At 49.5% G+C, this 13627-nt stretch overlaps 2 protein-coding genes across 3 annotated transcripts in view; one reads left to right on the top strand and one right to left on the bottom strand.

The window, feature by feature from the left end:
* The window catches only part of USP37 (ubiquitin specific peptidase 37), a 32262-nt gene extending 31954 nt beyond the window's left edge, over nucleotides 1-308 (bottom strand). Inside the window, exon 1 of the mRNA XM_030952409.1 lies at nucleotides 180-308. The gene's annotated coding sequence lies outside the window, so the exon portion shown is untranslated. The remainder of the gene's footprint in view (nucleotides 1-179) is intronic.
* Nucleotides 309-406: 98 nt separating this feature from the next.
* On the top strand, nucleotides 407-11978 carry CNOT9 (CCR4-NOT transcription complex subunit 9). 2 transcript variants are annotated; one of them, XM_030952724.1, is made up of 8 exons: nucleotides 407-538; nucleotides 5164-5343; nucleotides 5697-5812; nucleotides 7266-7375; nucleotides 8155-8264; nucleotides 8713-8811; nucleotides 10601-10692; nucleotides 11363-11978. In XM_030952724.1, the coding sequence occupies exons 1-8, from the start codon at nucleotides 515-517 to the stop codon at nucleotides 11529-11531; spliced, it is 900 nt and encodes a 299-aa protein (XP_030808584.1). In that variant the 5' UTR covers nucleotides 407-514; the 3' UTR covers nucleotides 11532-11978. The 2 variants fall into 2 exon arrangements, with proteins under 2 accessions (XP_030808584.1, XP_030808583.1); XM_030952723.1 differs by having other exon boundaries at nucleotides 11357-11978.
* The last annotated feature ends 1649 nt before the right edge of the window (nucleotides 11979-13627 follow it).

Here is a 13627-nt window from a genome sequence, read left to right as displayed (position 1 = left end):
GCTCTTCCCGGGCCCGGCCCCGCTCCGCTCTCGCCGCTCACCCGTACAGGGACGCGGTGACCACGGGAGCGCCGCCCGCCCCGGGCCGGGCCGCTCTGAGGGCAGGCGGTCGCCGCGCGGCGGGAGGGGCACGCGGTCAGCAGGAGCGGGTAGGAGTCGGTGGCGGCGATCCTCGGTACCTGCGTTCCGGCGCGTTCCGGCGCGTCCCGCGGGGCCCGGGACGAGGCCCGGGGGGCGGGGAAGGGGGCGGCGGCAGCGGATGGCGGGAACCGGCCACAGCAGCGCGAGACGGCGCGCAACGCGCGCCCGCTCACGTCAGCGCGGCAGCGCCTTCCCGGCGCGCCCCGCGCGCGCCCGCTCCGCGCGCAGGCGCGGGCGCCGCAGCGGCCCCGCCCGGCCCCGTCCCGGCGTGCCCCGCGCGCGGGTGAGAGGTCGCGGCGGCGAGCGCCGAGCCCATGGCGGCGGTGACGGCGGCGGCCTGAGGCGGCGGCGGCTCCGCTCCCACCCTCCGACCATGCATAGCCTGGCCACGGCCGCGGTGAGCGCCTGGCTCCGCGCCCCGCCGGGCGCCGACGGGACGGCGTTGGGGATGGGACCCCGTTGCGCGGGCGTGCGGGGAGCGGGAGCGCGGCCGCTTGTGGTTGCGGGGGGAACTTGAGGCCGCGGGGTGGCGGAGCCCCGGTGAGCTCCGTCCCTCGGCATTACCGGCGGGGTCTGTTTGGCAGCTGCCGCACTCCGGCTGCTCCGTACCGGCGGTGCGGGCTTTGCTGCGGCGGGGTCTGTCCAGGGCCTGGAGGGTTTCCCTGTGGGCGAGCCGGCTCTGCCTCGGGTGCCTCACGCAGGGCTTCCCCTCCTTCCCCCCTGCCTGCCCTGCTCCCTTTTCCCCTCCTTCCCCCCTGCCTGCCCTGCTCCCTCTTCCTCTCCTTCCTCACCGCCTTACCCTGCTCCCTCTTCCCCTCCTTCCCCCTGTCTACCCTGCTCCCTCTCTGCGCCTGCATGCCTCCTGTAGCCAGTCAGTGTTTTAAGGTTCCTTTAAGAACCACTAGCAAGGGTATCGTTAAATGTAGGTTTAATACAAAAGCAGAAGCATGACGAATTTTGTTGATAAGGTTTGCTCTATTTTTTAAAAAGCACATAGAGGAAAAGCAAATAAAAGTCTAGAATTAATTAATCTACGTGAAAATGAATCCAAAAAATATCCGCAGAGTGTGTGGACGGGGAAGAGCAGGATAAGAATAGGAGAGGGCAGGATAAGAAGGGATAAGGAAGACCTTCCCGCTGAGGCAAAAGGTTCAGAGTGGATCTCCTTTAAGTGACCTTAAAACACTTATCTGTGGCACCTCCTGCATGCCCAGCCACCTCCTCTGCCCTCTGGGGAGCTGTTGTGCTGCTGGCCTTGACAGCAGAGGGAAAGAATAGACAGTGAAAAGCCCCTTGGGGCAGCAGGTCCTGCCTGTTCCTGCTTCCCTTTTGCCCCAGTGCAGTGCAGGACCGGCCATGGCTGGTGCTTGCCCTCTTCCCCCTCAGGAAGCTGCCAGGATTGGATTTGGTGCCTGGCGTTCAGGCCGGCAGCAGTGGAACGGTGCCTCGGCCTGGGTGGGTTCAGAAATGGAAGCTGAGTTTGAAGGATGTGGTTATTGCTGTGTATCTGCCACGTGATTTGGTTTGTGTTGTGGTTTTCTCTCCTCCAAATGCTCGTTCATGACTTGTGTAAGACTTCCTAGAGCTGATTGAGTCTTGTGTGTACTGAGTGTGGGAGCTCTATTGCAAGAGCAGGAGTTTCAGATGAACTTAGATCAAGGGTCTGGTTGGACTACCGAGCTAATGAGTAAGTAAAGTTTTGATGAACAGGAGTTAGAGAACTTTTTAAGTTTCTCCTCTTTGTTTAAACACTTGTGACTTTAACTGGTTCTTGGAGTGCTGTCAAAAACTTCTGATTTGAAGTACTGTTCTCCAGAGCATGGAAGGGTGTGTCAGATCAGGTAAACTCTCTTAATCAGCATTTACATTTTTACAGCACTGTAATTCTTTAGTGTTTGTTTAAGTGCATGGACTCCCATTATGTATATCTTCCATTAATCCTTTGTCTGTGTTCTAGTTATCCCTCTTTTAAAGACGATTTTAACAAAAATTCATAATAGAGATCAACTTTATTTTAGGATTCACTTGAAAGTATATTTAATTTATACATAGTTTATGCTAGCTGGTAGTTCTGTATTGAAATGCTTCCTACCACAGCCAGTGAGCTTAGACTGGAGGTGACAGAGAAGGGTTTTTGGCCCTGGAGATGTGCTCAGGACCTGTGGTAAATAGTCACCTTTTAGTAAGGTCAGGAATTGGCTCAGGAATCCCTTTGGGTATTGTGAACACTGCTGGGATAGAGCTGTGGTGAGCTAGAGCACTGGTCTTCATACAGTGATGCTGATGGCAGAGCTGACACTTAGGTGTCTGCCCTGAAGGCATCACAGTGCTGAGGACAGACTGAAACCACTAAATGTAGCTGTGATTGGCTGTAGAGCATTGAAAGCCCTGCTAGAATCAGCTAATGCACTGCTGTGGAAGCTCAAAATTCATTTTTGGTGTTTCTGAACCAATGGACTATCAAAATAGTTTAAAAAGCACGTGTTATCCAGTTAGTCAATGTCTGGCTTTGGCTGACCAGGACTTCTACCAGTGGGCCTAGCAGCAACTGCTCCATCAGGAAGAGAAAACCTTTTGCCTAAATCAGTTTGTTATGTGAGTGTTAGAGATGTCTTTTCTCCAAGAAGGAGAAAAGGTATTACAAGATTTTTCCTGACCTAATACCGTTGAAAAGTGTTGCTTTCCCTGTGTGCAAAAGAAAAGTCTTCCTGGTGGGGTTCTGTCCTGGAGCTTGCAGGATTTCTGTGGCCCTCAGGGTTCCCCAGAATTTTGGGTCTTAGAGGGAGAAGAAGAAACAATAATGAAATAGGGAATTAGGGAAAAAACCCCATGACTTTCCATATATAGTAAAACAAAAGGAGCAACTGTAGAGCCTATGAAAAGCAGTTTGTTGTGGCTAAAAGCAGTTTGTTCTAGGCAGATATTGGACATCATAAACTTAATTGTGTGGAAAATCTACTTAGTGTTCTCTAGGGATCACAGGCACATGATTGTGCTTTTAAGGGGTCGATGTATTTAAGCTTACAGGAACTGAAACTTCCAGTGAGTCTAGAAAAATAGATGGAAGCTTTAGATAACACAATTATAACAACATTATTGCTACACTGGTTGTCAACCCACCATCCCACATAAAAACAAATGGGCTCTGTTCATTCTCCTTCTCTTTTTGAGCTTCAGTGTAGAAGTTAGCATTGCAATTGCACCTTCAGTTGTAGGGGCACAAGAAACTTGGCAGGATCACTAATTTAGTTTGAGGTTTTGGGGGAAAAAATTACAAATTTAGTAGGTGACTGTCCTCGTTCTGGCCAGAACAGAGTTAATTTTTGCATTAGATGGGAAGGAGCATAGCTAGGCACCAGAGATTATTCTGTACCACCTCACATCATTTTTCAGAGAGGGAGGAAGGACTTGATTTGAGTTTGGGCCAGTGTGGCCCAGGAAGCAGTTGGGTATTCTAGGGAGGGTTCTGTGGGGTGAGCAATAACTTTTTTTGTACTCTCTGTCACTAATATTAGTTAGTTTTCTTATCTCATTGCTGTTCCCAGTAAATTGGTGCTATCTCAACCTGTGATCTTTACCTTTTGTGCCTCCAATTCCCCTTTCCATCTTGGAGCAGGGGGACTGGGAGAGGAAGGAGGGAGGGAGTGAGTGACAAGTGGTTTGGAGTGGTTTCAGTGGGAACACTAAATTGGAGATCACCATACCTAAACCATGACAGTGAGAAAAAAGAGGATAGGAGGAAATATGAACAGCTAAAAAAGTATTTGAGCCCAAGAGTACAGGGACTGATAACACCACATTGGCTTATTTATGAACATTTAAGTTAAATAATACAATGGAGGTGGCTGGAGGAGAGAGAAATCCCATAGCTGGGGAAGAATCTCTTTGGACATACCTGTGGAAATAAAATGGGGATAAACAGAGGAGGGAAACCTTTGCAGATACAGAGAAGGAAAGCTGGTGGTGTCTGCCAAAGGTTGAGAAGTCTCTCTCTATCCCTCCTGCATGCCTTCTGGGACTGCCTCTGCCCTGTGGCTTCAGGTTTCGCTGCAGCCACTTTCAGTTCCAGAGCTCCCCTGTATCCTCCTGTGTATCTCAGTGGTGAGCAGCTTGGTGATAGCATTGCTGTCAGTGTGGTATGAGCCCTGCTTGCAAATTATTATATAGTCCCTCTTTTCCCTCTTCTTCCACATTTTTTTGTATTGAGAACTTGTTGATCTTGATACTGTTCTTTCCCTGATGTTTCAAGAGAGGCAGAAGCAAAATTTGGATTTCCCCTGAGTAGTAGAAAATGTGTCTTGGCCAGGAATACAGATCTACTCTCCTCTGGGCTTATTTTGTACAGAATCAAATCATCCTGAGATCTTGCACAAAGTCATTCTTGAAAAATTCCCTTTCAGCTCCATGCATGTGAACAATGTAGCTGGTATCAGTACGAGCCATTGGTAACAGCAGCTTTTACTGGCTGTGGCCGGTGTCATGCTGATGGTGAAGTAGTGAAAACTTTTCTACTGTTCATATGAATATTTTTTTCATGTGCATTGGGTGAATCTCATTGGCAGTCTCCAATGTCATGGGTGTTAGTGGAGAGAAAAAAGTGATCTCTCCTTTACTCTGAATCTGTGGAATCTTGCGCTTGAAGCATAAAATAAATGCATGCTAAATGCAGGTGGAACCCATGATAGCTGGCTGAAGTGTGTGTTGCTCCCCAGGAGCTCTGCTGGCACACATGGGCAGCAGCTTGGCTCTCATGCTGAATGAAGTTACAAAGGTACTGCTTGACAAGGGGATTGAGAGAGACTGTCTTAACAAGTCAGGCCAGGAAATAAAGCCTTAGAATTTCAAATAGGTGAAATACTAAGACTAATCTAAGGAAGGGATGGATCCATGTCCAGAACATCTTAATAGAGCTGTAGGTCCCGCCCTTTCAGTCAGGAGTTTCTTTTTCTGTCAGATTGTGGGAATGGTTTGGGTGAGAACTGGATAAAATGTTTGGACTGAAGCTTTCCTGTTTCCTCCCAGCCTGTGCCAACAGCACTGGCTCAGGTTGACCGTGAAAAGATCTACCAATGGATCAATGAGCTGTCCAGCCCTGAGACACGGGAGAATGCACTGCTGGAGCTGAGCAAGAAGCGCGAGTCCGTGCCTGACCTCGCCCCAATGCTGTGGCACTCGTTTGGCACCATCGCAGCTCTCCTTCAGGTGGGTCAGGCTGCAGCATCAACATGTTGCAGGGCTTGTGCATCCATCAGGTGGATCTGGGGAGGAACTGGTGGGATCCCTTACTGCCATTGCTTGGGAGTATGATCTTTGTTGGATCATGTGGTGGGGGGAGCAGATGGAGGTTTGAATGCACTCCTGTGACTCCATGTCAAATTGACTCTGATCCAGCTCTGCCCTTGCCTGGGCAGCATGGTGGCTGCCGTGTAACTTGAAAGTAACTTGGTGAAAGCAGACTGTTATCTGCTGTCCTGCACTTCCTTGCCAGGCAAGTGCTTTGGTGTGGCTTTCTGATATTTTTCTCCTTTAACTTTCCACTCTCTGTCAATTTATAGGAAATTGTAAATATTTATCCATCAATCAACCCTCCGACTTTGACAGCCCATCAGTCCAACAGAGTCTGCAATGCTTTAGCTCTACTACAGTGTGTTGCATCACACCCTGAAACAAGGTAAATGTTTCCAAGTTGTGTTGGGTTTTCTGAGGTGTTGATATTGACACCTCAGCCCATGTGTTTGATTTTAGAAGCACTTGAGCTCCTTTCTCTTTTTTCGCTTGAGAGAAGTGAACCACACAACAGAGCTGATAGATAGGCAGCTGCCTGCTGCTTTTACTTGTTTGCATGGATTATCAAGATGACAGCTTTATGGTCCTAAATGCATTGCATTCCCTGGATCATCCTGAGATCTTGTAAATTCTTAGAACATTGGGTTGTGGGAGCTTCTGGGAGGTCAGCCAGAGCTAAGGGTACCTTTTTGTTGTGTGCTGTGTGCAAGGATCCTTGAGCTTACAATTATTTAGGCAAGGAGCTTGGTTAGAGCACAGTCTCAATAATGCCAAGGTTGTGTTCTTATCCCCATATGGACTCTTCACTTAAGAGCTGGACTCCATGATCCTTGTGGGTTTCTTCCAACTCAGAATATTCTGTAAAGTCAAAAAAGAACTCTTTAAATTTCAGCTTACAGTTTTTAGACCAGCTGTTGAAAGGGTGGAATGAACAGGACTGTCTTTCTCAGGCAAGTGTGAGGCAAGGGAGCAATAGCAGAGCCATTTTTGGAGTCCTCAGCCAGTGTCTGACTTCATGTTTTCTCAACAGTCCCTGTCAGTAGGGAAAATTATAATGTTGATTCAGCCAAAATCAGTAGCTAGAACTCAGAAGGAAACTACCCAGAGATCCACAATCTCATGCTTCTGTTACTGCTGAGCAGCAGCATAGCTGAAGTTGGTTTTGAGCTGCTGCAAAGCAGTGTTAAACAGCAACCCCTCCATGAGATGATATCCAAAGAAGTAGGATAGTTTTACACAACTCACCTTTACATGTAAAGTTTGAAAACGTAAAATGGAAAGAAGTATTTTGTATGATTGTGCAAGAGAGCTTCCATCTGTTAGCAGAGCAATCTCCAGCATTCTACCTGCAATTTTTATTTTTCACTACTGCCAGATGGCAGTGTGAGGACTCTTGGGGAAAGGTGTTGGTGCACGTTTAAACTCTGGTGATGCCTAAAGCTCAGCCAGTCTGTGTTTCTGAGAGGTACCTTTCACAGGCACTGTGGCTGACAATCCTTGCCATTGGGAACATGCAGGGTGAAATGCAGCAGTGAATTTACGAAACAGAGGGTCTGGGAGGCAGGAGAAGGTAATAAAAACAACAGGGTGTTCTCAGTTTCTGGTCAGCTGAGGCAGGAATGCTGGTAATGGACAGAGCAGGCATTAGGTTTTGTGCTGTGCCCAGCACAGGATTTTCTTTGTGCCTTCCCATCAGAGAATTAAGTGTTACCCACTTTTGAGGAGCAGTAGCAATGGGGTCCACCAGGAATAGTCTGAGGCTCTGCATGGTAATGCCAGATTGTGTGCCCACTTTGTTTCCCTTGTTGTTCACATGGTGTGTTCTGTCTTTCCTGCAGATCAGCTTTTCTGGCAGCTCATATTCCTCTCTTCCTGTACCCCTTCCTGCACACGGTCAGCAAGACCCGTCCGTTTGAGTACCTGCGGCTCACAAGCCTCGGAGTCATTGGTGAGCAGCCAGGCGGACGCTGGAGCGCTGATCTCCTGCTGAGTTAGAGCTCCTCATGCTGTGGGCATAGAGACCTGCATGGCCAAAGTCAGAGGTCTATTGTGATTGGGATTTTCCAAGTCTTCTATAGCAGCAAGAGAAGGAGCTGCTCCTTTTCTGTTGTGAAGGCAGACTCGTCTGCCTTTTCCCTTATAAAAAAACCACTGAAGTCTAAATGCATTGCCAAAAATATGTTTCTTTGAGTACAAGTACCTGCAGACTTCTTGTATCGTCACCCTCAGCCCTCCCAGCTAGGCACTGGGATGGGTGGGTGCAGGCTGGGCTTACTCCGGGTTTCTGTCATTGATTGACTTGGGTGTATTTTCCCTGTCTTCCTCTTATCCTGTTTTTTTTTTTCCTTTTTACTTTCTTTTTCTGCCCAAATAACTTTTCTCTGAATGCATAAAGAGTCTTAAAATGGATTTTTTCCTCCCAGAGGTTTCTGTGGGTGCCATGATCCTTTTGTGTTTGTGTTACTACTGAGGGAGAGCCAAGGATGCATCCCCTTTCTGAAAAATAAACAACTCCCAAACACATTACTTTTACACTGACTACTTTTACCCTGCCAGAATAATTTCTTCTCCACCCATGTGCTGCAACATGTCTAGGATGACAGTTCTCTGCCTGGCTTCAGACTGAATGGTTTCTGGGGAGGGCAGAGCACAGGCCATCCTTGAAAGGTGTGATTTTTTTGAAACAGTTCATCATTTACTGACTTTGGATTTTGTTTTTACTTCAAGGGGCCTTGGTGAAAACGGACGAGCAAGAAGTGATAAATTTCTTATTGACAACAGAAATTATCCCCCTGTGCTTACGTATTATGGAGTCTGGCAGTGAGCTCTCCAAAACGGTACCTTTTTTTTTGTTTTAATAAAGACACTTCATTGTTCATCTCTGACTGACCGGGCAGCCAGTGCCTTGCAGAGCTGGCTTCTCTGCTCTTGGAAATGCTGGGACAAGTCTGAGTGGAGTTTTTACCTCCTCAAAAACCAAACGTACCAAGACCTGAGGCTGCCTGAGTGGCCTGGAAGTAGTTGGCATCTTATGCAACCTGAATCCAGTCATCTTGTACACTCTGCTTTGTGTCCATCTCTTTTCTTTAGTCAGAAATGCCAGGCATTGTGTACTGTCCTGCATTTCACTTTGGCTTCTAACTTTCACTGAGTAAAGCATTTGCTGCCTGCTGGAAGACTTTTCAGCTCTAGGGCTGACTTGAAAGAGCACCACACAAAAGGTGTCCCTTTTCAGGGTAGATAAGTTGTTTATATGCTTTGTTTCCTGCTTTCTCCCCATTCTAGGTTGCTACGTTTATTCTTCAGAAAATCCTCCTGGATGACACAGGGCTGGCATATATCTGTCAGACTTATGAGCGGTTTTCCCACGTTGCCATGATACTGGTAAGATTATTTGTTTTTAAAGTGTTTATACCTAAAAAAGGAAAAATTGTGCTACAGCAGGCGGCCTCTTCAGCAACTACTTTACTGCTGTCTGGCTGGAGCACAGGATGAGGGAGGCAAATCTTTCTTGGGCTAATTGCTTGTGGCACTGTAGCTCTGCTTCCATGTTTCCTTGGTATACTTCTGGTTTGCATGTCAAGAGAACACATATTAGTTGTGATATACTAAGTCCCCAAGACAAAAACAGGTAAACCTCTTCAGAGAAGAAAAAGATTTTCCAGAGTTGTGGGTGTTTCCATTTGTAGGTAGGATGTGAATTGATTTTTTATGTAAGAATGATCACACAGTTCAGATCATGGATCTGTGTCCCATCCCTGTCTCTCACAACATGTTGAAAGAGCAGGGCAAGTATATATCATACTTGTCTTCATGACTTCATAGCTACCAGCTACTTCCAGCTTTGGATTTCTGGGGCCACTTGTGGGGTTTCTATGTAGTAACCCCCAGTGTTTGTCCCATCCACCCCTTGAACCCATGGAAACTTTTTGCACCCACATTGTCTTTGGCCAAGGGGTTTCAGGCATGAATTCTTCCTTGAGCACAGAAGTTCATGGGTGTGTTAAGCTGTGTTAGCCTGTATAGTCCCACCATTAGGTGAAGCCCTGGTCAAGATCAGTATTCCATAGTGCAAGAGAGAAAGATGAAAATGTAACAGACTTTTTCATTGTCTATTTCAAAAATCAGGGTAGTGTACTCCTGTCTAATGAGGGTGACGATTTACTTCCATGTCTGCTGATAACGGAGTAAGATGTCACACAAGTATTATATGCTTTTAAAAGAGCAAGTTAGTATTTTCCATCCAGGAGCTCTCTGAGGAGCTTGTGGTTATTTATTTTGAAGAAATAATTGGTAATCATGGGGAATTGCTAAGAACAGCAAGCTTGCAAAAGGGCAGATGAGGGGGACTTGCTAGTTGCTGACGGCCAGGATATCCAAATGCAGGTGAATTTGGCTAATGGGGAAAATGTAGTTTACAGGAAAAAAACCAACTTGTTGGGCAGATGTGATTGACTCCTAAATACAAGCCTGAAGTCTGTTAAATTCTTCAGAGCAGGTGTGTGAAGGCATCCACACTGTTTGCTCAGCTGGGCACGTTCAAAGGTGCAAAGTCCTACTTAGTGTGAGAAACAGAGACTGGGCTGGGAAGATCTGTCTATGCCTTGCTTCCCTGGAACAGCTTCACGAGGGATGTAGCAGAAAGAAAAAATACACTGTTTGGATGCATGCTAAGACCAGATAAGGATCTTACTACAAATGTGAGTGAGCCCAGTCCTCTGGCCTGGCTTTCCAGGGTATTGCCATTGTCTTAAAAGGATGTTGAAATGAAGGGAATGTGTATGAGAACAGAGGGTGTTGCAGAGCTTGGGACCAGACCTCATGGTGTCACTCAGACTGAGCTTACCAAACTGCTTGGAATGTGTCTGTCTTCAGTGTGGGGGAAACCCCAGGGTCTCTTTAATCTCACAAAGAGTTGCTAAGTAGTCCTAGAAGGTAAAAATTAAACAGAAATGAGGTGAGCTTTCCTTGAGCTGCTGGTAGAACCCTTTCCAAGTCATGGCAAGCTGCTATTCTCAAAGGCATTTTGGCAAGCAGCACCAGGCTCCCTGCAGGGGTATCTAGATAAAAGGTAATAGGCTGTGCTGCACAGGAAGCCAGAGCCTCGTCTCTGTTGATTGTGGAGCTGTTCTTTTAAAGACTTTAACTGGTGGCACTGGCCTCTGTCAAACAGGGTAAAATGGTCCTGCAGCTCTCCAAGGAGCCGTCGGCACGGCTGCTGAAACACGTCGTCCGCTGCTACCTTCGCCTTTCCGATAACCCCAGGTAAACATTTTAGGAGTTTGGGCAAGGGCTTCTCCTGTGCCCTTGGAAGCACAGTTCTTCAGTTCTTCTCCACAGTGCGCCACCTGTCAGCTTTAGTTCAGTATGGAAGATGGGTGGGGTTTTTGCTTTGGTTTTTTTCTTGCTAGTCACCGGAGCTTTTATGGTGCATGGGAGAAATGGTGACTGTTGGGGGATTGTGTAAATTCCAACTGTGCAGGTTACTACTGCCTGAGCTTGTGTAGCTTGAACAAGATACAAAGGAGGGCCTGAGGTGGAAGGTACACTTTACTCTGCCTCTTCTGCATCAAGACAGGCTGTTAGCAGTAGATGAAATTCAGTTGAGAGAATACAAACTGATCTCCTGCTGACCAGTAGCTCTGCCCAAAGCTTCTGGGAGTGTATTTGTTGCCTCAGTCTCTCCTAGCATTGCATCACTTTGCTGCTGGGTGTGGGAGTGCAGGGGCTGCTTGGTGGGGTTTAGTGTCAGGGGTGGGAGCTGTGCTGGCTGGCTGAGTGCCATCTGCTGCATTGCTGCTGCTCAGTGCTTTCCTTGGCTGGCTCTAGCAGGGAGACCTCCAGGCAAGGGAATGCTGTGTCCCCAGTGGGGTTTGCTCCCCTCTTGCCCCTGTGAGTTTATTTGTTGGGCCCCGTTTCTTGTCTCTTGATGTAGGGCACGTGAAGCTCTCAGGCAGTGCCTTCCTGACCAGCTGAAGGACACCACCTTTGCCCAGGTCCTGAAGGATGACACCACCACCAAGCGCTGGCTGGCTCAGCTCGTCAAGAACCTGCAGGAGGGTCAAGTCACTGACCCACGGGGCATCCCTCTTCCTCCGCAATGACTGCTGGGGGAGGTGGGGCACTGGGGAAGAAACAGCTCAGGTTTACAAAGAACCAGGAACAGGTGACCTCTTCTGCAACAAACTGGGCACGCCAGCTGGCTGCTGGCCTGCCGGCCCATCCCACCCAGCCAAAGGGCTGCTCTGTAGCAGTGCAGCAAGCCTCCGGGGATCCCAACACCAGCAAATGCTGATACTACAGCTTCAAAAAAAATCAATAAAAACAATCTGTGTAGATCCCAGTCTCTCCGGGAGGCTTGGGTGGCATCTCTTCCCCCACCTCCAGGCAGGGGACAGTGCAGATGTCCACTCTTCCAGCAAACTCAGCCTCTGTCCAAGTGGTGCACAACAGCGGGTATGTGCACCACATCCCTCCAGTTCCTTGTCAGTTCTTGTTTACATGTCTGTTTAGATGAGTGAACTGAATAAAAGCTGATCCAGTTGTTTTAACCCCTCCTTATACTGCTACTCAGCTGCAGGTAGTCCAGGGACAGCTTTTTTCCCTGCCAGCATATCCTTACTCCTGGCTCTGCATCCATCTGGCATAGTGAGCTTCTCTCTTCCTTTCCTTTGGCGTGGAGGGAGTGGCTGCAGCCAGGCCGCTGCGGAGCTTGCCCCAAGAGGAGGGGTGGATTACTTGCAATGAACCCATATGTCATATAAGGTTGCTTCACAGAGCTCTGGGGAAGGAGAAGACAGCAGGATTGTGCCTCCTGTGCTGTAAATAGTTCACTCCCACAGCTGACCAGTGGCCAGAGGCTGATGTGTGCTGGTCTCTCATCTAGACCTGGGAAGGCTGCTGGCTGGCCTATCACACGGAGCTCAGTGTGAGGGCACCTGCCTTGATGTGGTGGTCAGGCCACCGACTGATCTCCTGCTGCCTGCAGGCTCCAGGTATGCTGCCTTCTGCTCCTGCTGCCCGCCAGGCGCCTCTCAGTCCTGTCCCCTCCCTTCCCCCCTCCTCCCGCTCCTCTCTGCCAGCCAGGTGCATCCATTTCAGCTTTCAAACCTGCCTTGGCATCTGCCACAGCCCCACTGCAGTTAACCTGGACCAGCAGCCACTTACCTGCCGCCCCTGTGCCGAAGGGCTAATGCAGCCACAGCAAGCTCTCAGAAGCAGTGGAGAAGCTCCCAGGCTCTGCGGCAGCAAAGCTTGCTCTTGGCTGCAGGCAAGCCTGGGCAGCTACTTAATTTCTCCCCCCTCTTCGAGTAGCCCATTTTGCTGATCATCTGCAGTGTCGTGCCAACAGTGTCTTAAATCCCATCATTTCCCTTCCCTCCTCCTCTCACAGCCTTGCATAACAAGGGCAGAGCACAGCCTCTTCCTTGCCCTCGGGTTCCTGTTTTATAACCATTGCCTTTTCCCTCCTTTTCACCCTGACCTTGCCAGGGTGTGAAAATGCTTCTGTTTGGTTGATTGTTTTTTTAAAAATTCCGATTAATAAATAATAAAACCCCAGCCAGCACAGATTGGTCCTGGTCTGTTCTCTCGGGGGGACTGGGGGCAAGCGGCGCGGTGGGGATTTATCGCAGACGGGAGGAAGGGCGGGATGTGCCGCTTTGGGGGTATGAGCGCGGAAGAGCGGCCTTTTCCCAGTGCGAGCTGGTTACGTCCCTGTGGCGCCGCATCTCTTCTGGGACAGGTACTGTGGCGGGGATGCTCCCCTGTTTTGCTTCGCAGGAAGGCAGCGAGCATGCCAGGGAGAGAGCACTTGCCTCCCTGAAGCGTCTTTGCAAGCGCTGTCGCGCTCCCCCGGCGTCCAGGTCTGTGAGAGCATCGCCCACCCCAAAGTTCAGTCTCTGCCCCTCACCCTTTGCCCGCAGCTTGGATCCCCATGGGTGCAAGCGGGTCTGGGGACAGACAGGCTCAACCGGAGGATAAGAGGGGGGGCTCGACCCCAAACGAAGGGCTCCGCAGGGTGCTCCCAACCCTGCCGGCTCCTCCGCCGCCTTCTTTACCTGCCCCCCCCGGCTCCGCCTCGGGAGTGGCGTGACCTTAATCCGAAACGACCTTGAGAGGCAGCGGCTGCGGGGCGTGCGGGGCCGTGGGTGCCCCGCGGGGGCGGGGGGCCGGGGGAGGGCTCGCTGCCCAGGCGCTG

This window comes from Camarhynchus parvulus, chromosome 7, assembly GCF_901933205.1.
Source record: "Camarhynchus parvulus chromosome 7, STF_HiC, whole genome shotgun sequence".
In the NCBI taxonomy this organism is placed as follows: domain Eukaryota; kingdom Metazoa; phylum Chordata; class Aves; order Passeriformes; family Thraupidae; genus Camarhynchus; species Camarhynchus parvulus.
This window is presented reverse-complemented; position numbering and strand designations above follow the sequence as displayed.

Bases quoted from the DNA above. Each gene is read 5' to 3' on its own strand.
- CNOT9 (XM_030952723.1), top strand. From the start codon at position 515: ATGCATAGCCTGGCCACGGCCGCG. The intron at 8,265-8,712 runs GTACCTTTTTTT...TCCCCATTCTAG, and splicing joins GCAGTGAGCTCTCCAAAACG to GTTGCTACGTTTATTCTTCA. The intron at 8,812-10,600 runs GTAAGATTATTT...TCTGTCAAACAG, and splicing joins CCCACGTTGCCATGATACTG to GGTAAAATGGTCCTGCAGCT.